The 20429-nt window shown below is 45.3% G+C and overlaps 4 protein-coding genes across 9 annotated transcripts; 2 read left to right on the forward strand and 2 right to left on the reverse strand.

The window, feature by feature from the left end:
• Window positions 1-114: 114 nt before the first annotated feature.
• Window positions 115-16100, forward strand: LOC120956866 (epidermal growth factor receptor substrate 15-like 1). Of its 3 annotated transcripts, XM_040378641.2 has the most exons (12): window positions 117-698; window positions 1239-1283; window positions 1934-2170; window positions 2253-3137; window positions 4012-4164; window positions 4236-4325; window positions 6103-6165; window positions 6968-7651; window positions 7722-7910; window positions 8214-8312; window positions 13221-13620; window positions 13704-16100. In XM_040378641.2, the coding sequence occupies exons 1-12, from the start codon at window positions 681-683 to the stop codon at window positions 14573-14575; spliced, it is 3735 nt and encodes a 1244-aa protein (XP_040234575.2). In that variant the 5' UTR covers window positions 117-680; the 3' UTR covers window positions 14576-16100. The 3 variants fall into 3 exon arrangements, with proteins under 3 accessions (XP_040234577.2, XP_040234575.2, XP_040234576.2); XM_040378643.2 differs by lacking the exon at window positions 8214-8312 and having other exon boundaries at window positions 115-698; XM_040378642.2 differs by lacking the exon at window positions 6103-6165 and having other exon boundaries at window positions 119-698.
• On the reverse strand, window positions 14750-19212 carry LOC120956877 (glutathione S-transferase E14-like). 3 transcript variants are annotated; one of them, XM_049609706.1, is made up of 4 exons: window positions 19121-19212; window positions 16812-17047; window positions 16539-16742; window positions 14750-16472 (listed from the first exon to the last, which is right to left on the reverse strand). In XM_049609706.1, exons 2-4 carry the CDS (start codon window positions 16968-16970, stop codon window positions 16164-16166), a joined length of 672 nt encoding a protein of 223 aa, XP_049465663.1. In that variant the 5' UTR covers window positions 16971-17047; window positions 19121-19212; the 3' UTR covers window positions 14750-16163. The 3 variants fall into 3 exon arrangements, with proteins under 3 accessions (XP_049465663.1, XP_040234589.2, XP_049465664.1); XM_040378655.2 differs by lacking the exon at window positions 19121-19212 and adding an exon at window positions 19015-19098; XM_049609707.1 differs by lacking the exon at window positions 19121-19212 and adding an exon at window positions 19015-19084 and having other exon boundaries at window positions 16812-17067.
• LOC120956872 (glutathione S-transferase 1-like) lies at window positions 17658-19324 on the forward strand. Of its 2 annotated transcripts, XR_007452654.1 has the most exons (3): window positions 17658-18312; window positions 18404-19127; window positions 19222-19324. XR_007452654.1 is itself a non-coding variant. In XM_040378649.2 (2 exons), the coding sequence occupies exons 1-2, from the start codon at window positions 18215-18217 to the stop codon at window positions 18987-18989; spliced, it is 684 nt and encodes a 227-aa protein (XP_040234583.1). In that variant the 5' UTR covers window positions 17658-18214; the 3' UTR covers window positions 18990-19324. The 2 variants fall into 2 exon arrangements, 1 of the variants encoding a protein (XP_040234583.1); XM_040378649.2 differs by having other exon boundaries at window positions 18404-19324.
• LOC120956871 (glutathione S-transferase 1-like) lies at window positions 19204-20397 on the reverse strand. Its single transcript, XM_040378648.2, has 2 exons — window positions 19918-20397; window positions 19204-19845 (listed from the first exon to the last, which is right to left on the reverse strand). Exons 1-2 carry the CDS (start codon window positions 20272-20274, stop codon window positions 19510-19512), a joined length of 693 nt encoding a protein of 230 aa, XP_040234582.2. The 5' UTR covers window positions 20275-20397; the 3' UTR covers window positions 19204-19509.
• Window positions 20398-20429: the final 32 nt, after the last annotated feature.

Raw genomic sequence — 20429 nt, forward strand, 5'->3', positions numbered from 1 at the left:
TCTTCCCACTGTGCGCAATTTGAAAACTGTCACTGCGCCCACTGTCGATCTGACAACTCGCTCTCGCTCTCCATCTCGCTTCCGCAGACACACACACGCGCACAGAGCGAGAGGAACAGCAATTTGCGAGACGGAAAGCTCGCTGGCTGTCAAACGAGGCAAACGGGAGTAGCACAGCGCAGCGTACAGAGCAGCGTAGGAAAAACTGCGTAAAGTTTAAGCAAGAAACACACCCACACATACGCGCACTTGTCGTGTTCGTCCTGAAATTAGGCAAGCGCAAAGTGTAGTGCCAGCAAACAAATAGGAAAGGGAAAACTCGCACCTCACCGTTTGCAAGTGATAACGGTGTGTTTGGGAGAGCCATCATCATTATCTTCCTTGTCTGCTGGTGGTTCCCCCGTCGCCGTGTGTATTGTTTCTTTCGTGTGCATCATCCCGTCTCGTGTCGCTCTGCTCAGATTTGATGCACACGCACACACACTGGTCGGCCAGCGGAGGAAGACAGCAGCGCACACCACCAACGGCAGCAGGCAGCAGCAGCAGTAGCGGGCAGGCAACCGCGGAGAAGAAAAAAACAATACCACCACACCAAGCCCACCGAGGACGGATCGATTCCGATTGCACACTTTTCGCAGTACACAGCGCCGCCTCCCAGTAGTAAAACGTTCCGCCACACAATGCCCGACATTGTAAAGGTAAGTGTGTGTTTCGAGGGAATTCCGCTGGAAGCGTCATCCCTGTGTGAACTCTGTGTGTGTTGTGCTATTCCTGTGCAAACGGTGGAAGGAAGATTTCCCCCCTAAATAGGGTTTTGATTTTGTGGAACTCATCCCAGTAGAATTCAGTGAAGACAAGTGGCCCAAAGTGTGCTGTGAGTGTATGGTTTGCGAACACCAGTTTTATTACACGACAAGAATTCCCTGCCCACTTACAACGCCCTTTTTGTGCTGTGCTTATCAGTGTGAAGAAACGTTGTGTGTTGGTGGTGTATCGAGCTGCACGAAGGCGCTGCTTCGTGCCATGGAATACTTCCACTCTCAAACTGCCAAGGAGAAACACTAATCGATATAAAACAAAGATTAAAAGAAAAGATTCTCAGAATAGGGAAATTCCGTCAACGACGATCATGATTGTGATTTCAAATGCCATTAGAAATTTGTGATTTATATCATACCTAATACGTGTGTACGGTTCTGTTCTTTTCTTCCACCTTCATCAACCCACGTCATCTACAGATCGCAGGAGACCACATCCTGATATACGAGGCTTACTATAAACAGGTGAGTTGAAGGAAACCCAACTACAACATCATCATCATCATCGTCAAGGCCTACTCTATTGCGAGTGATCGGTCATTCCGGTCGATACACCTGTGCCAAATCAGGAAATCCCGTTGATGAGACACTGAGGCGGAAGTGGACAGTGTCCAGCAACGACGATACAGTTTGCTGATAGCACAGGAGTGTTTATCAACTCCATTTTACGCAGCCAACAGTCATAATCACATTGGTAAAATGAGTAATGGTAGTAAATCGGAACTAATCACGTTCTGTTTAACGACGGAGTGTTGTAGACCCGTTTGACCTACCTTCACAGTGCTGCTCCAAAACAAAGCTAATGTGGTACTACTGCCAGGCGGGGAAAATCGATAAATGGATTCGGAGCGTGCGAAATATGCTGCCTGGCAGGCCGTAATACCTTTCTTATCGGGTTTAGAAACCTTACACGAAGCGATGGTTGATTTTATGTGTTAGTTTGGAGCGAAGTATGATTTTTTTTTTCATGATGTAATTTTACTACATTTACTGGCAAAAATAATGGTTGCACCTATTGCATAACACAAAAAAAACGCAACTCGCGGGCAACCAATACATACGAATGCTTTTAACAAAAGATGATTATTTCTATCCTTTCATCGCCCCATATACAGCTCGATCCAAAGGAGGCGAACGAAATCGGTGCACTGGATGCGGCGAAATTCCTCAAAAAGTCCGGCCTCAGTGATGTCGTCCTCAGCCGGATCTGGGACCTGTCCGACCCGAACGGTAAGGGCTTCCTCACGAAGGAGGGATTTTTCGTCTCGCTCAAGCTGATCGGACTGGCACAGGAAGGTTCCGAGATCAATCTCAAAAACATCTACAATGTCCTGTCGAAGCCACCGAAGGTGGTAAGTAATAATTGTTTTCGGTTACATTTTATTTAAAAACAATTTTTAAAAATCATTTCTTCTCTCCGTTCCCTTTGCGCAGGGCGATCTACCAAAAGTACCGGCACAGGTGAAGCTGCTCCCGGTCGAAAGCACAGACTGGTCGATGAAGCCGGAAAAGCGGCAACAGTACGAGCAGCTGTTCGATTCGCTCGGCCCAATGAACGGGCTGCTGCCCGGCGCGAAGGTCCGCATGACGCTGATGAACTCGAAGCTGCCGGTGGAGACGCTGGGCCGCATCTGGGATCTGGCCGACCAGGATCGCGACGGCAGCCTGGACAAGCACGAGTTCTGTGTGGCGATGCATCTCGTGTACGAAGCGCTCGACAAGCGCGCCATTCCGGCCATGCTGCCGCCCCAGCTGCAGCGTAACTATGCTCCCCATCCGCCCCAGAACGGCGGCGGGTTTGACGCGTTCGGCGGAGGTGCTGCTGACGGTGCCGGTGGCTTCGTCGCTAACTTCCCGAGCGACATTGCGCCGCCGCCGGTGGTGCCGCCGCTGCCGGCTGCACTGGCCCGTCCGCCGCCCATGACCGCGCCCGTCATTCCGCCCGTACCGATGGGACTGGGAGGGGTGCCGCTCGTGTCCGCGCCGGCACCACCGATCGAGGTGACCAGCTGGGTAGTGTCGCCGCTCGAGCGCTGCAAGTACGAGGAGATCTTCAACAAGAGCGACACCGACCGGGACGGGCTCGTGTCGGGGCTGGAGATTAAGGACGTGTTTCTGCAGTCGGGCGTGGCGCAGAACAAGCTCGCCCACATCTGGGCCCTGTGCGACACGAACCAGTCGGGCAAGCTGAAGCTGGAAGAGTTCTGTCTCGCCATGTGGTTCGTCGACCGGGCCAAGAAGGGTATCGATCCGCCGCAGGCGCTCGCCCCGAACATGGTACCGCCAAGCTTGCGCAAGAGCTCGCTCATCCAGGCGCAGGTGAGAATGGCGGGTTTGGAGTAGTGATGTGTAAAGTTGGCAAAGTTCTGGAGTCGGCTCCGAATCGACTCCGACAATTCTGGAACCGACTCCGGAAGGTAGATCCGTCCAGCATTGTCTGTTTGGAAACCTCTGGAGTTGTCCGGAACCGCCCGGAGTTATCCGGAGTTGAAGCCATCCAGTGTTGTCCGGAGTCATCTGGAGTCGTCTGGAGTCGTCCGGAGTCATCCGGAATCATCTGAAGTCTCCTGAAGTCATCTGAAGTCATCTGAAGTCTTCTGAAGTTTTCTGAAGTCATCTGAAGTCTTCTGAAGTCATCTGAAGTCATCTGAAGTCTTCTGAAGTCATATAAAGTCTTCTGAAGTTATCTGAAGTCTTCTGAAGTCATCTGAAGTCTTCTGAAGTCATTTGAAGTCATTTGAAGTCTTCTGAAATCTTCTGAAGTTATCTGAAGTCTTCTGAAGTTATCTGAAGTCTTCTGAAGTCATCCGAAGTCTTCTGAAGTCATTTGAAATCTTCTGAAGTCTTCTGAAGTCATCTGGAGTCATCCTAAGTCGTTTGTAGTCGTACAGAATTGGAGTCGTCTGGAGTCGAGCGGAGACGGCCAGTGCAATGTTTTGTTGTCAGGTATTTCACCTCCGACTCCGACTCTGACCATCTCCAAACGACTTAGGACGACTCCGATTGCGACTTCGACTCCGTTCGGAACTAGTGGTTCTAATTTTGCCGGAGCCGGAATCGGAAAAGCAATAGCTCGAGTCAGATCGTAGTCGTGGGGCTGCGCTCCAGAGAGCACACCACTAGTTTGGAGGGTTAATTTTATAGCTTTACATTTTTACTTATTTTTAACAAACGTCCTCCTCTCCGCCCGCAGGAACCACCACAGCCAACGTACAGCAATCCGGAGCTGGAAATGATATCCAAAGAAATTGACGAGCTTGCGAAGGAGCGCCGCCTGCTGGAGCAGGAAGTTGCCCAGAAGGAGGCGGATGTGCGAATCAAGGGCGGTGAACTGCGTAGTCTCCAGGTATGCGGTGTTGCATTAAACACTTTTTAAACCTAAATTTTGCTAATCTATTTACTGGTTTCTATCAACAGAGTGAACTGGACACACTTACGGCCACGTTGAAGCAGCTGGAAAACCAAAAAGGTGAAGCACAGAAGCGACTGGATGATCTTAAGAATCAGGTAAGTGCGGATTTAGATTATGCCGTGCTGCTGCACACCTGTCTAACCACTCCCCACCCCGAGGAAGGTGGACCCACACTGCTGTCCCTCTCCTAACACAATAACTGGGTCCCCCAACTCCGGTCAGTGGTATTTTCTTGTTGTTTTTTTTTTTGCTTCTTCCTACTAAAAAGTAACATGCATCCCTTTGATAGTTTATTGTTATTTTGGTGCTTTTGCCCTAACTTGCTGTATATAAAATATTAAAATTGTCTAACATTGGTTGTACTCGCAGAATAAACAGGTAATTGAATCGCTTTTCGATTCCATCAATATCCAATCCTAACACTTGATTATATTGTTTGCAAATTTTAACCCATTTTAAATTAAGACTGAGTTATTTTGAATGTGCATGTAGTCATGTAATTGCTTCCTTAAATGTAATCGTGCATCTTTCAGCGCATGACGTTGAATTTGCATTTTTCGGCGCCAAAATCCTTATCTCTCGGTTTGTGCATCATCATGATCTCGACCTTGTCTGTTATAAAGTATGGCAGATCTTTTTTAATTATGCCAACAACAGTTTGTTGCCCTCGGTGCGAGAGGCAATTGTTTAAATTTATCTTATCAGCGCTCCGTGCCACTCTTCCTGCAAGAAGACCGTGGTGTAGTTTAGTGTGTTGAGTTTATTGCAATGTTACAGATCTCATTGTCGCCCAACGATGTTCGAATTCGGCTGCTGGGCAATTTCTTAGCGCCAATCACAATGCTAAGCGCACGATTAAGCTCATCGCGAAAAGAAGCGTTGTGATATTTTATGTATTTTGAATTATTCGCAATATTGTATATTGTCAATACTGTTGTAGTCTAAACAATCAAATGCTCGCATGAACCAAATGACTTCGGGATATCGTTAATACAGTAGGTGACCGCTAACTGGATGTGTTTTAACTGGAGTGCTTTTTAACTGGAGGTTCGCTAACTGGAGTGACTCTCAGTTAACGAACACTTAAACGTCAAAACATGAAACATCCGGAATCTCATGAAGAGAAATTTGTCGCAAATGTGCATTTTTCAAACAAATTTAGGGTCTCTTGCCTACGTTTGCTATTAATTTATGTTATTACACGAATTACTATACTTTATATCAACATAAATGAAAAAAAAAAGTTTGGTATGTTTATTCCAGTCAACGCCAATCAAAACAATCAATCCATAGAAACGTCACTCCAGTTAGCGAACATTGTTCGTTAACTGGAGCTTGTTTACCTCTCAGTTAGCGGTCACCTACTGTACATGCATTGTCTTAACAAACAATTATCAACTGTCACTAAATTATATTTCATTGTATGTTACGTACTCTTTCCGTGTTTTGTAAAATGTTCATAATAATACTGTGTACATGTGTGTGCAACATAGTTTTATCCTAAGAGCCCTTAGTGATTAATGGTAAAAAATTGACGTAATTAAATAATGTACGCATGGTTCACGTTGGTATGGATCGATTTACTTCTACTAACAATGCTCTTATAACCGGGCAAACTAAACATTTACGTTCTTAAGTGAATTATTAATGCAACTTTTGATGATTTCTACACCTTTTATTCTTGCTAACTTCTCTGCTCGTATCTTTTTTGCGTGTTTGTTTCGGGTTTCTATAAAACAAAAAAAAAACAATAAAAACTACTACTTGTGTTTGGTTTGATTTGTGCTTGTGTATCTCCTACACACTCTACCTGATAAAAAAACAAAACAAAAAAAAACTCTCGAATGGTGTGCCACATTGTCACTACTGTAGCAAGTAGATGTAGATCAAGCCTTGCTAGAGGTAGCGTGCAGCATTGACGAAGCTCGTCAACAGGTTCGTTTATTTTTTTTTATGATTTTTCTTCTATTCGTCCCATTTCATTCTCCGCTTGCGTTTTGTTGTTTCATTTTCCTTTCACTGTTTCGATTTAATTTAATTCATTTCATATTCAGTGCCGTTTCCTTTGTTCATTGTCGTCTCCATGTCGTTGTCATGTTTTGTTTTGTTATCCATTTTTATGTGCCTTTTGGTTATTGGTTTTACCTTGTTTTCCTACTTCATTTTACGTTACTACGTTTCATCCGTTTCCACCGGGTCCGGTCAATGTGGCTCAATATCATTTATTTGTTTCTCCATATCACTTTTATGTTTTTTACTACGCTTTTTACTGTTTTTTTTTATGTAATTGGAACTTTTTGTTCGCTATTTATTATTTTTGTAGTAAATTCTTTGTTTACAAAAAATCCTTGTAATAAAACACAGATTTAATTCCATATGAAAACAAATCTTACATACAAGCACACATTTTCTTTGTTGTGAATAATTTATCTAAACGTTCGGTAGAAAATAACGTATAAGTAGTTTAGAATTATGATTGAAATGAATTATTTGAAGGGCTCATGATGCTGATTGCCTTGACCGGACAGTTGTGAAACGGGATCCCCATCTCCTTCTTCCCTTTTCCACCATCATCCCCACATTCCCTTACTTGTCCTTCAATAAATGCTACCTGTGTTATGTGTTTATTGTACCCGGAAGCGTTGTTCTACTATTACTAATCAAACTCTACTCTTTCTCTCTTGCTGCGTGTTCGTTTTCTTTACTTTATTGGCAATCGTTTGGCTGCACATATCAGGTGACCAAAATTCGCGAACAGTGCCAGAAGCAGGAGGCAACGCTCAAGGAGCAGGAGGGTGAGCTGGACTCGCGCCGCTCCGAGCTGCAGAAGCTGCGGGACGAGGAGCAGTCGCTCGAGAAGGAGTACAACACCAGCACCAAAGAGGTCGACCGGCTGACGTCCCAGCTGCAGGACACGCAGCTGGAGATCAGCCAGGTGAAGGCCATGGTTACTCAAATACAGGAGTATCAGCGTCAGATGACGGACGCGCTGTCGATGTTCCGGTCGGCGATCGAGTCGAACGACCCGATCCTGGTGTCCGACTACTCGCTCAAGATCGAGCCCGAGTTCCGCGAAGCCAAGCAGGCGCTGGAGGAGAAGGAGGTCGAGAACGCGAACAAGCGCGACCCGTTCGGCGACAACCGATCGAACGGGTTCGGTGCGGGCGAGCCGGCCGAGACGGGCTTCGGTGACGATTTCAAGTCGTCGAACGGTTTCGCCACCCAGTTCGACGTCGGGTCGAACGGCGGATTTCACGGCGGTACTGCGGCGGCGGGCGGCTTTGGGGAAAACGGGTTCGGTGCGTTTGGGGCGAAAGCGCCGTCGCACGCCATCGGTGGGGGAGCGGCGGATCCGTTCGGATCGAGCGCTGCCGCCGATCCGTTCGGTGACCGGAAAGGTAGCGGCAGTGTAGCAGCAGAGGTAAGACGATTATGACGAATGTTGGGCCACGTAGACTCACTATTTCTCAACACCAACCCTTATTTTTTAGCCCGCCAAAGATGAGTTCGGATGCGATCCGTTTGCCATACTACATGCGCCGACCACTGCCGGTCAAGCACTTTCGCCTAGTCCCAGCAAATCCGTTGCCCCGCCACGTCCGGAATCGCCCAGCCCGGCACTGCCGCCGAAGAAGGCAAAGCAACCACCACCGCGTCCCGCTCCACCACGACCAATGCAGGTAAGTCACCGCTAAGCCCCCGGGGGGGGCTGTTAATCCTTCCCTACCATGTCACTGTAGCGTCCGTTCTCTGGACGATGGTAGAACTTAGAAGGGATTGGAAACCCCGTTTACTAACTGTCAGTAGCACAGTAGATTAACTATCTTTCTCTTTCTTTCTCTTAACTGTAATTCTTTTTTTATTCTTTTCTTCTCTAACCAACTGTAAACACTTACTGACAAAACCAACCTTCCACGTAATTTCCACTGTACGCGCAACGTCCTCCTCTATATCTCTCACTCCCACTATTTGCGCAACGGCAGGGCCCTACGCCTACCAAACCTGCACCACCGGCGTCGGATGCATTCGGTGACAGTAGCGGCGGCGGCAGCTTTGCCAACTTTGCCGACTTCGACAATAAGGTAGTTATCAACAACCAGATTATCTATCGTTTTGGCACGAACCCTAGATGGACATGACGAGAGTGGAGAGGATGATCGATCCGTGATCCTCTCTCTTTTCTCTGTGTTTTTCCGGAATTTCCCATCATCATTCGTGTTTTGTTGATGCCCTGCCGCTCTATCGTTTTCCTCTTCTCTCTGCTCGTTGTTTGGTTTTGTTTTTCCATCTCCTTGCTGCATACCTTTAGTCCTTTCTACAATACTTCACCCCCTGTGTGTGCACTCTCGGCACACGCAATCTTACTGTCGTGAAACGGTTTCTTTGTCATTCATTTTCCTTTCATCTTTGCACTTGTATGTTTGTTTAGTTTAGTGGCATGTTTGTTGTATTTTATACAGCAGTATTTTCCTTCAGTTTTCGTAGTTGTTTTCACTTCTCTTGCTAATTTTCTACTAATACTATCTTTGTACTATCACACAGCAGGTTACATTTATTTTGTATTTAACTGCATGTTGTTTGTTTTTAATAGCCGTTAAGCTAGTGCGTAGTGATATATAATATCTAATCAAACTAATAAACTATCGTACCGCCGATTATATTTACTTTGGTTGTTGTGTTTTTATGCTTTAGTTTTAAATTGTTTCATTGAATGCATTTGGTAGGTGTATTCTTTTGTATAGTTTGTAATGGTCGTTAAATTTGTATTATGCACCTGTTTTCTTTTTTTTATTACTTTTTAGTGGGTATCAACACATTAGGTAGTTTGGAGCATATTTAGCACTCTTTCAAATTTCATTACAATCAAATCGCTTGCTTGCTCTGGCTGCTGGCACATACGACACACAAACGCTCAGGCTGGGCTGCCCTCCCCTTTTATAATATCTAACCATTCTCTTTCTTCTTCTTTTGCACTTCTATCGTTTCATCGCGCGCATTTCAGTGAATATCATCCGAGTAATAGTAATACTAATAGAGACTAACAATTAACCGCGAAAGCAACTACTGATGGGCGGAGGCAAAGAAAGCGAAACTCGTAGTAGTACTCCCCCTTGGGTCGCGCGCATGTGTGTGTATCGAGCTAATACTTGAATGCACCACACGTTTGCACACGAGCGCGCGCGCTCCATCTCCAAAATGCACAGCAACCCACTGCAAAACACTCGAAATCATAGTGAAATAGCCATTGAAAGCGTAAATTATAGTCGATTTAGGTGATGCAATAGTGCAACAGTGTTCTTCACTATCAATTGCTGAGTGGCACGCTGCGAGTGCAACAACACAAACACAAAAAGTATAAGATGCTCTCTATATTTTGAGTTGAACGTATCTGTTAATCTACATCTCTCGATCGTGTGTGTGTGTGTGTGTGTGTGTGTGTGTGTGTCTGCACTGTTTACTGCATCGTGTTAGATGTGAGAAAGAGGGGTTTATCCGGGCGCATACTCAATCATATTTCGCGCAACGTTCCGTTGTCGAATTGGTTCGAAATATCTCAATTACCATCATCTTTGAAATATTAACAACCCCATCAAACAACACGCACACACACGCACGCACGGTGGAGATGTCTAACGAGTAATAGTACTGAATTCTATGAAGCTTAATCACTAAACTATCAACAACAAAAAACGTAGCGCCCTGTGTTCGAAAGGAGTACGAGGACGGGTGTGTGTATATTCTATTCATATTGTTTTCCTGTTTCTTGTTAAACTCTTTAATCAAAACGATAAGATATTGGATCGAAGGAAAAAATGACCATTGATAGGGAGAGGAGAAAACCGCCCCTAAGCGTGTGCGGGGGATCCGAGTTCGTGTAGAAATGAATGAACAAAAACTAACCGACGAGAGAGAGTTATGCATAGATATATACATATACAGATAATACATACGCAAGCCATATTATATTTACCAAACGGATATGGGATTAAATGTACCGTTTAAAAGCCAGCGTTTCTCTCTTCGCATAATATTAGCTGTGTTGTAGCTTAGCGCAGACGCCTTCGGATGGCGCTTTCCGTGTTCAAACCCTTTCTCGGTTTTTCCGTCTTTGAGCTTCGGTTGCAAAACGCAAACGAAGTAGTTGATCTCGTTTGGTCATTTTATTTTCTGTGTTTTGTTCTACACGTGTACTGTTACCACGTGTTTCAAATGCAATGGATTTGCTGTTTGGTTTATGCTTCTTCTAAGTTTCCGAAGCTGTTAGTTGGTGAAGATGCAATTCGAAGCGTGTAACACCGCGTCACCGGTAATCAGGTTAATTAAAAGTCGCGCTAATTATTCGTTAAAGTGTAGTGAAGAAACAAGATTCTCATTCCAACTCATCCAACTCTGCACATTGCGCTGTTTATTTGTTTTCACGGTAGAAAAAGAAGCAACTCCTCTGTGTTAAAGAGTTGATCAAAACGTAGCAAATTTATTTGATATTCGCACCCACGTGTAGTAGAAGGCTGCATGCTGGCGCGCTGCATATGTAAGGCGTTGAATGTTTGTGCACCTTTAATGATCTTCATCTAACTCTCAATTAGGGTAAACGAATGTTGTTTCAGTTAGCCATCAGTACTTAAGCATTTGTGGGCAAAAGAGAATGCTGTAATGCTGCAAAAGTAATCACAACACTCCATTAATGAAAGAGATAAAACTAAATTAGAGAAACCTATTTATTCGCAACAGCGTTTTGTGCTGCATTGATTGATTGTGCTGCAATTGTGTTTTTTTTGTTGGACTATCGCAAATAAAAGCAAACAAATTATATCGTTACACAATAATGTCCATAAAGCATAACAATAAAGCCCCGAGTTTGGTGCAAAATTGAATCGAATTAACCCGAAATTTAGAACAATTAACAAAATTAACATTATTTTCTCACAAAAAACTAAATTACTGATTGAACTATGATTGCTTTTGTCGTTATATTACACTTCTTATCAGATGGTTACTTACACACACACACAAACACTCTGTTGTAAATATAAAATTGTTGGAACATTGCAAGCATTTTCATTCCCCCCAGAACAGTTACAGGGTTTTCCAGGAATACTTACAGGGTTTCCCACGATTTATTGGTTGGTTCTCATAAATTTTTGGTGGGTTCCCATATTGTTTTGGTGCGTTCCCACGATTTTTTGGTCCAATTGTTTTGATATCCAATGGGAAATGGGAAAATACCAATAAATTATGGGAACGAACCAAAAATCTATGGGATACGATCAAAAAATCGTGGGAACGCGCCAAAAAATAATGGGAACTGACCAATAAATCGTGGGAAACCCTGTATAGCTGTGGGACAGTTTATTGACTCCTTCTTACTTGAAATGAACTTAATGTAATGGGAATTGGAATCTGTAGCAGCCTAAATTGGAATTTTCAAGGAGCCTGTCTAAAAAGGGTGCATGAGTCCAATTTCCATCATTTAAAGTTCATTTGCTATAAGAAAAAGTCGAGGAAGTGTCCCACAACTATGAGAACCCTTGGAAAACCCGGTAAACATAACAGAAATGTGTATTTATAGTTGGTTTGAGAGATAATTTTACTTTAGTTGATTCTGCAACGCTTAAATTTAGCAAAATGTGAGTTTGTGTGAGTGTGTAACATGTGTAACATGTTAAATGCCCCTCCCATTATTACTGTAGCGTAATAAGCACACACAATCACACAATCCATTTCAAACGCATCGTCGTTAAAAACATCGAAAGAACAATTCATATACACATCATCTAAATCATCAACTAAAGCCGGAAGTTTAACCGTTTAGCAGTTGAAGAAGCGTGTTTCATGCTCTCTTCTTAGGACACACCCTACTTATCTAGGAGCGAAGGCGAAAAAAAAACAAAAATATATATACATACCGATAACAAAACAAGCAAAGCAAAAGCCTCGTACTAACACGACACTCTCTCTCTCTATCTCTATTTCTCGTACGTTATCGTTTTTGGCACCGTTTCTATTTTTAGTGGTAATGTGGCTCGCGCGCGCGACTTTTGCATGATGGATGTCGCGTGCAATTGGACGTTACGCTACTACTAATGGCTCGCGTACGGTGGCGAGGATAATTCAGTAATAATACGCAGCGCAGTGCCGTGTCTATAAAAGCTAAACATATCCGAACGCATTTTAGCGCATATAAATTACATTTTCACTTGCGAGAACAACCTGTTAACCGGCGAAAGGCACGGTGTGCTATCAGAAAAGCTTCTCTAATACACAGCCCTACCCCCCAGCTCCGATAATCAATCACGTGCTACTAGCTATACTCCCACTACTAACCCGAATATGCTCTATCTACACCACAACACAAATCGTTGTTATCTCTACATAGTGGCCCACCCAAACCAGACCTGTATTGCGGACAAAACGGGCGACGTCGACGACGACGACGACGGTGGTCTTAGTTCTGATGTAAATTAATGGAAAAATACTTCTCTCTACTATCTTAAGCTAATTATGGCCACCTACTACACTACACCTACCGGTCTTTCTTTTCCACTTTTTCACTACCTTTAATTCGATCGTTTTAAGCTTCCTTTGCTAATTCGGAATCGGTTATCGGCGTGTTCCACGCTGTATTAGTTCTTGCCAAAACTAAACTTGTTTTTTTTTCGCTTTATCGTTTATCATCTTTTTGTTTACATGTTTCACTCTCTAACCATTTAATGTTGTATTGTTTTGTTATCGTTTGTATCATTGTGTTCTTTTAATTTTTTTGTTCATTTTTTTGCATTTTTCTAATTTATTTTCCTTCTTTTTCTTTTTTCTTTCTTTTTGTACCACTCTCTTCCAAACACATCTTCATCTTTGTTCAATAATGTACACACACGAAATCGACACACAACACACACACAACCACTGTATTACACCTCTGTTGTTGTTTTCCGCTTGTTGTGTGCGCACCGGGGGCTTGTTGGTAACATGGTGGTGTTGTCGTCGAGCAGAATCTCAAACCCGTTACCTCCCAAACACTGCAACAAGCGTCGCCGTCATCGTTCGCCTCAAGCGGGACCGCATTCGGTAGCAATCGTTCGCTGACGGGCTCCAGCTCCAATGCGGCGACACTCGGCAGTATGCTACCAGCGATGGGGGCAGCAGCGCCGGTGACACCTACTGCTACCATCACCATTGAGGCGGCCACACCACCAACACCGGCAGCAGCATCGGTGGTTCGGTCGGTCGTCGTTACACCCGTCGCTCAGTTTGCATCGTCGTCCGCAGCGCCGACACCGGTTCCGGTAGCCGATTTTGCGGACGATCCGTTCAAGGACTACCGGTACGAGGATCCGTTCAACATCGAGGATCCATTCGCCGACACGGAGGACGATGATAAGCAAGTGAATGGTTCGTATTTTTTCGATGGTGTCTCTGTGGCCTTTCTGAGATAAAATTAACCTATTTTTGCATTTTACTGCCTTGCACCACAGACCCATTCGCATCGACAACGAAGAATAACAACAATGTGTTGAGCGCTTTCGACGCCAACTTCGGCCACTCTACCAACACCGCTTCCGTGGAAGAGCTGGACGAACTGTTCAAGGGTGTGCGCATTTCCGGGGACGGTGCAAATACGCCCGTGCTAAATAACAATAAACTCAACAACACCACCAGCCGGCTCAACAACAACAATACTCTATCGCCAATCGGCACGACAACCAAGTCCCCGTTCACGTCCGATCCGTTCGATGCATTTAATGATAATTTCTCCAAAAACACCAACCAAACGGACGGTCCCGCCTCGCTGTTCGGCGCGTTCGGCAATGGCGATGGTGGCGATGCGCTGGCCAAACCGACCGGTGACGACAGTCTGTTCGATGCATTCCGTGCGACGACAGGCAGCAGCACCACTTCGCCCACGACGGTACCACCCACTGGCGCGTCGTCCACCGGGACGACGGCGCTGATGATGCTGAAATCGTTCGAGGACGAGTTCTCCAAGATGGACGCCGCGAACGTGCTGAACAACAATCTCACCACGAGCAGCGGCAGCAACAACGAGTTCGATGCGAAGTTTGACGATGCGTTCAGTGCATTTGGCACCGGTGCATCGTCCACCATCAACAGCAGCAGTTCGAATGGGGCTCGGTACGGTGCTGCCTTCGGCGCTACGTTACCACCGCCGGCGGCAAAGAGTTTCAAACCAAACGGTGGACCGTCGACGACCGGTAGCTTGAAGCGGCCGGATGGTAGTGCTGATCCGCCCAAGGTGCTGGAGCGGTTCAATGCCGACTACTCCAAGGGCGAAACGTTCGATGCCGACCTGGAGGCGGTGCTGCAGCGATCGCTGGTGGAGAAATAGCACGGGTGAAGAAGTGTCCCACATGCGGGGGTGTCCGCTCTGCAACCCGGCTCTGTATTACCAAAACAGTTTTATCGCTTTGACGCGCTGCCGCGATTCCAATTACGTTTAGTGTGTAGGTCACAGGGAACGAGAGGAGAGAGATAGAGAGAGAGAGGGATCTCTTTAGTGGACTTTATTTACAAAAAAAAAAAAACGACAAATCGTACATCACACACACGCTACCAAACGCGCCCGCGTGGTTTAGACAGTGAGATAGGAGAACAAATGATTTAAAAAAACTCTTTCACTAAAACAGGAATAATTATGAGAATTACGCGAAACGCAACAAAACAACAATTCCATTAGTAAATCATATCTGTACCTCCTCCCCAGATGTGTTAAAGGTTAGCTTTATTTTCGTTCGTTTGTATCGTTTTTTGTGTATTTTTTTGTTATTTTTAGTGTCTATTTTTCAAGCCATTACCTGCTTCTTGGAAGAGAGATGGCCGGCGTGTTAGAATGATGTGTTAAACAGAGAGAGTAGGGCTATAGTATATATCTATACATATATTTACGCAGTGTTGAAACAACTTTAATAGAGAGACTCTTAGAAGGAATTAGCATGAACATAAAGTAATGAATTTAGACAAAAACAAAAAGCTGCAAATCGCTAGCTGTCTTTGACATCAGAGAAAGAGGAATGAATTAACGCAGAAGGAGTAGAATTTCCGCTTGTAAATACTACTAATGTACTGAACCTGTTTCAAAGCGCTCGAACGATGTTCGCGTTTGGCTGGTGGGAGGCTTAGGAGAAGAAACACGAAGATTTCATGCATCACGTGGACATCGTGGAAGGAAGTTAAATGCGTACAAATCTAACGCCACAGAATGGATAGAGAGAAGTGGTAGGAGACAAATTATTTGTTTTTTTTTTTCATTTATTATTTTTCACTTTTTTCTAACAAGTACATCGAAGATAACAAATCTTGATCACGAAATTAACTATGTAGCAGCAAAAATTGCGTAGAACTGTGAAGAAATCCGGTATCAATTGGAAGGATCCAGCCGGCAAAAAAGCGGTAACGAAATGAAATGTGTGCGTCATGTTGAAATTGATAAATGTTGAATAATTGTGTCGGACACGATTTGTCGGATTATTGTTAAAGTGAATATATTACTCATGCCGTAAAAAACATTAACAAAGTTTAAATCCTTGTAGAAAGGGGATGATGGTACGACCACACGCGCAGCAAACGCTGTATGAAGCAACGCAAACTCCGTGGAACAAATGATACTCTGATAACTAATAACTTTTCACACACTTGCCTGCCAGGTGTGTGATCCTCAGCGGAGCGTAGATTCTCACGAAACTATTACCCTCCTTCCCGCTTCCGCGAATGTGTCGTGTAAACTGTAAAATAAACATCCAGAACGTATCGAGTGTGTATATCGCAGCGAAAACGAAGATCGGCAACACTCTCACCCACAGAGATTCTCAAGGCACCGATACAAGCACAATAAAGAAGAATGGGAACATAAAACATCAAAAACAAGTGCACTGAAATCGAATCCTACGATGAATATAGAAGCGTTTGAGAAGTGTGTTCTACAGCTTAATCTTTCCCGCTAAATGTTTGCGCAACATGTCCAACCCAACACGGTTCTGGTCGTTGTAGTATGGCAGCGCTTCCATCACCGCGAACCACTCGCATACCCGCGGCCAACGATCCGCCGGGAGCGGCACAAAAATGGCCACCGTGCTGAGTGTCGCGACGATTGCGAAATCTGCCACCGAAAGCTGATCGTGTGCGGTGTAGCGCGATCGCTGCAGAAACTGCTCCAGCGCATCGATCGCTGCCTCGATCGGTTTCAGATGCTGCGTTGGGTCGGTAATGGCACCGCTGAAGATTTTACGCTACACAAGAGAACGGTTTTAAATGGCAAAGAAAGGGAATTGGTTTCTAGAAGCCGCGCTACATACCATAACTTCCGCATCGCGCTGAAACAAACAGCCGTTGTTGAAGCACAGCATGTTGAAAACTTTGGCGCGCGTCAGTGCGTCGGGCAGGGCTAGCGTGTGCCCTGGTGGGGCAAATGTATCGCACAGGTACACTAAAATAGCGTGACTATCGGTAAGCGTTAACTCACCGTGCCGTAGGACGGGGACCGTGTGCAGTGGATTAATCTGGAAATTGGAGAGAGAGAGCTTAAATTAGACCAACTTTTCGCTAGTCGTTGCTTGGGGTTGTACTACCTTAAGATAATCGCTACTTAAATGGCCACCCTTAAAGAGATCGATGTACTCGAGCTTGATGCGGTCCTTCACACCGAGTGCTGCAATCGCTAGCAGGACGCCCCGAACCGGTGGGCTGACCTCGTCGTAGTACAGAATCATGGCCGGAGAAGTCGTCATCTCGTCGTTGAGGATGCTGTTGCTACACTGATTCAATTCAATCGCTGAAAGATGCGACTTTCCAGTCAAATGAAACTCTGGAAAGGAAGAGATGAGACTAGAGATGGGTAACACTGACTGATCAATCTGAATGATTCTTAAAAGTGAATCTTCGAATTTGAATCTCAAGGTTTGATATTTTTAGTTCCCGTAATGCTTTCTCTTGAACCTTCTAAAGATACATGTATCTCTAAAGATTCATGAATCTCTAAATGTCTAAAATTCATGGAACTTGAAAAATGCACGGAAATGTTAAGATTCATAAATGTTAAGAACTTCATTAATATCTGATGCATTATGCATCTTTATCTGAAGATTGTCCTTCTTTTGATTTCAGTTAGGTGCATCGATAAGCGATTTGAATAGATTTTAAAATCCTCCTTATCAAACAAAACGCAACGTTTCCCTAATGCTGCTATATGAGTATCTCCAGCCGTCCGAAAATCAGATTGACGCTTTTAGATATTCATGAATCGGTAGAGATTCATAAATCCTGAAAGGTTCATGTTTTCAAAGAGATTAACGAGTTTTTGAGATTCATCTTAAAAGATTCATAAAAATATTCAATGATTCATGAATCTTTAGATATTCTTGTAACTTTATTAATTTATGAATATTTGGAGTATCCATTTAAGATTCGATTCACTTCGATTTACGAAAGACCCATGAAGCACAACACTAGACGAGACCTCCCGGAGAGAAGAATTTGCGGTTAAAAGTGGGGTGAAAAATCTAGTTGAAACTTGATCCAATTAAAGCTCATCTCGTGATGCACTTTGAATTATTATGTGTCCCCACCTCGGTCTATCAAGGCCGTCGGTCTATTCTATAACTTATTTATGTTCAGCATGTTTGCACTTCATAAATAGCACTCGCAATGAGTCAGCAGTTCAGAAGTACTGGGCTCAAATTAGGCGTGACACACACTACGTTATCGATTTGTTCCACACCGTCATTAAGGTGGGGTTTGGGAAGGGGTTTGATATTTCCACCTTCGATTAAGATTACGTCAAATGGCCTTAAATCCAGCTAACACACAAAAATGAGAACAAACACCGGTTTCGCTCTCCGAAAGTATGCTCTCAAGGTCAAAGTCCGAAAAAAGGGCCTCGTAGAAACTCTGCCGAAAGAGAGAAGAGGACCCAGCGGGTCATCTTCGACCGTTTGACTTTTTCGTGGTGGGACGCTTTTCAGTTCCATTCGAGATGTCGAGCAAGCCGGTCCTGTACACGCACACGATTAGTCCCGCCGGCCGTGCGGTCGAGCTGACCGTGAAGGCGTTAAACCTTGATGTCGATGTTCGGTAAGTCACTGAAGAAGAGGGGTCGCCCTTTCACGTGTGGCGTAAAACTAATGCTTCCTTCTGTTTTCTTTTTACTCTTCTCCTTGTCCAGCGAGATGAACGTCTTCAAGGGTCAGCATATGAGCGACGAGTTCAAGAAGTTAAACCCCGTCCAAACGATCCCAACACTGGACGACAACGGGTTCGTGCTGTGGGACAGCCACGCCATCATGATCTATCTGGCGCGCCGTTACGGTGCCGAGTCCGGCCTCTACACGGAAGAGTACGAGCAGCAGGCCCGCATCAATGCGGCCCTCTTCTTCGAGAGTTCGATCCTGTTCGCGCGGCTCCGCTTCTGCACGGACAATCTGACCGTGCTGGGCAAGAGTGCGATACCGGAGGAGAACCTACAGCGTGCGCTGGAAGGGCTGCAGCGGCTGGAGAGGATGCTGCAGTCGGAGTATGTGGCCGGCGATCAGCTGACCATTGCGGATCTGAGCTGCGTGAGCAGTGTGGCCACACTGCACCTGATGCTGAAACCGTCGGCGGAAGAGTTCCCCAAAACGTTCGCCTGGATGGAACGATTGTCGAAGTTGCCGTACTACGGGGAGGTGATGGGACGAGGACTTAAAGCGGCCGGAGAGCTGATGCAGACGCTTGGTAGCAAGAACAGTGGTGGTGGTGGTGATGGCAACTAGAAGCGCAGTAGGCAGTGGAACTTACTCTACGCTGTGAAGTGAGGGACGAAGATGGCGCTGCTTAAGCTGCTCTAGTATCCGTTGCGGAGGAATTCTAGCACCAAACTGAGCGTTCTCGGGCTTAATCTTACCTTACAAGTATGTGTTTGTATGTTGATAATCGCCGATAAGAGCATGCCAACACTCCAAAATTCTCTTTAGTACAGGTTCTAACTATTTGTTTACATTTCAGGAGAACTTTATTTAGAAATGTCAATTTAATTCGCTGCTTGTTTTTTTATATTTTTTTTCGGTTTATGTGCTACCAAATAAACGTAGATGCCGCAGAAATAGAATTCCTCCGTGCATGTGTGTTGGTGACATTGAAAAGCCGCGAAACAGGGCGAACGGGCGGAACCGACAAGAATCGTAAACAAACTCCCAATCTTTTTGCTTGTGCATGTGTGCGTGCGCGTTTGGCTTAAGTCACTATGGGACAGCAATTCCCCATGAAGTGGTCAAAACCCTTGGAATCGTGGCTTTACTTCGCAGCGACCGACGCCCCATTTTTAAGCCTCAGCGATTCACAGATTTCTGCAAACTCTACCGCCCCTTCCTGGTTGAGCTGGTCGTACTCAGGCAAGGTACGACTGAGCCGTTCAATCCACGCCACCAGCGCCGGATAGCGGGAGCGATCCATCGGGAAGAACTCCTCCATCGTCGCAATCGTTGCGATGCAGCTAACATCGGCCAGCGTAAGTGAGCTTCCCGCAATGTAATCCTCCACCAGGGCGTCGTTCAGCAGCTCGTACCCTTTCTTCATATAGTCGATTTTGTCCTGCGGCACTTCCGCCGATCCTTCGTACAGTATCGGTTCCTGGAGGGAAGCATAAACCCCCATAATTACACAACATGTTCTTTTTGCATGCCAAAAACAAACAAAACTTACGAAATAGAACCGCAGCCGAGAGAACAGTACGCCCGAATCGAAGTGCAGGCCAGCGTTTACCTTCGCCCGAGCGATTGGATCTTCCGGATAGAGGGTTTGACCATCCTTTCCGTACTTCTGCACCAAATAGATGATGATGGCGTGACTGTCCCGCACGATCACACCACCATCGTCAATCACCGGGATTGTGTGCTGCGGGTTAAGGCGCAGAAACTCGTCCGTCCGATGATCACCGGCGAGCAGATTGATTGGGACGATGTCTAGGGACAGGCCGAGCAGCTTGGCAGTCAGTTCTACGGCACGACCCGGTGGGCTTAGTTTCGCCGTGTACAGCTTGATGATGGGGTTCGTTGCCATGGCTCCGTCGTGATGAGCGGTTCAAGCGTTTCTAATCGAACGTTCGTCGTTCTAATGGCTGCACAGTGGGTTTGAATTAACACTCGCTCGATGCGAGTGTGTCGGTAGTAGTGAGAGGAGAGGCGATTTCTTTATCAAATAGCGTGTAAAGCAAA

This window comes from Anopheles coluzzii, chromosome 3 (genome assembly GCF_943734685.1).
Source record: "Anopheles coluzzii chromosome 3, AcolN3, whole genome shotgun sequence".
NCBI lineage: Eukaryota > Metazoa > Arthropoda > Insecta > Diptera > Culicidae > Anopheles > Anopheles coluzzii.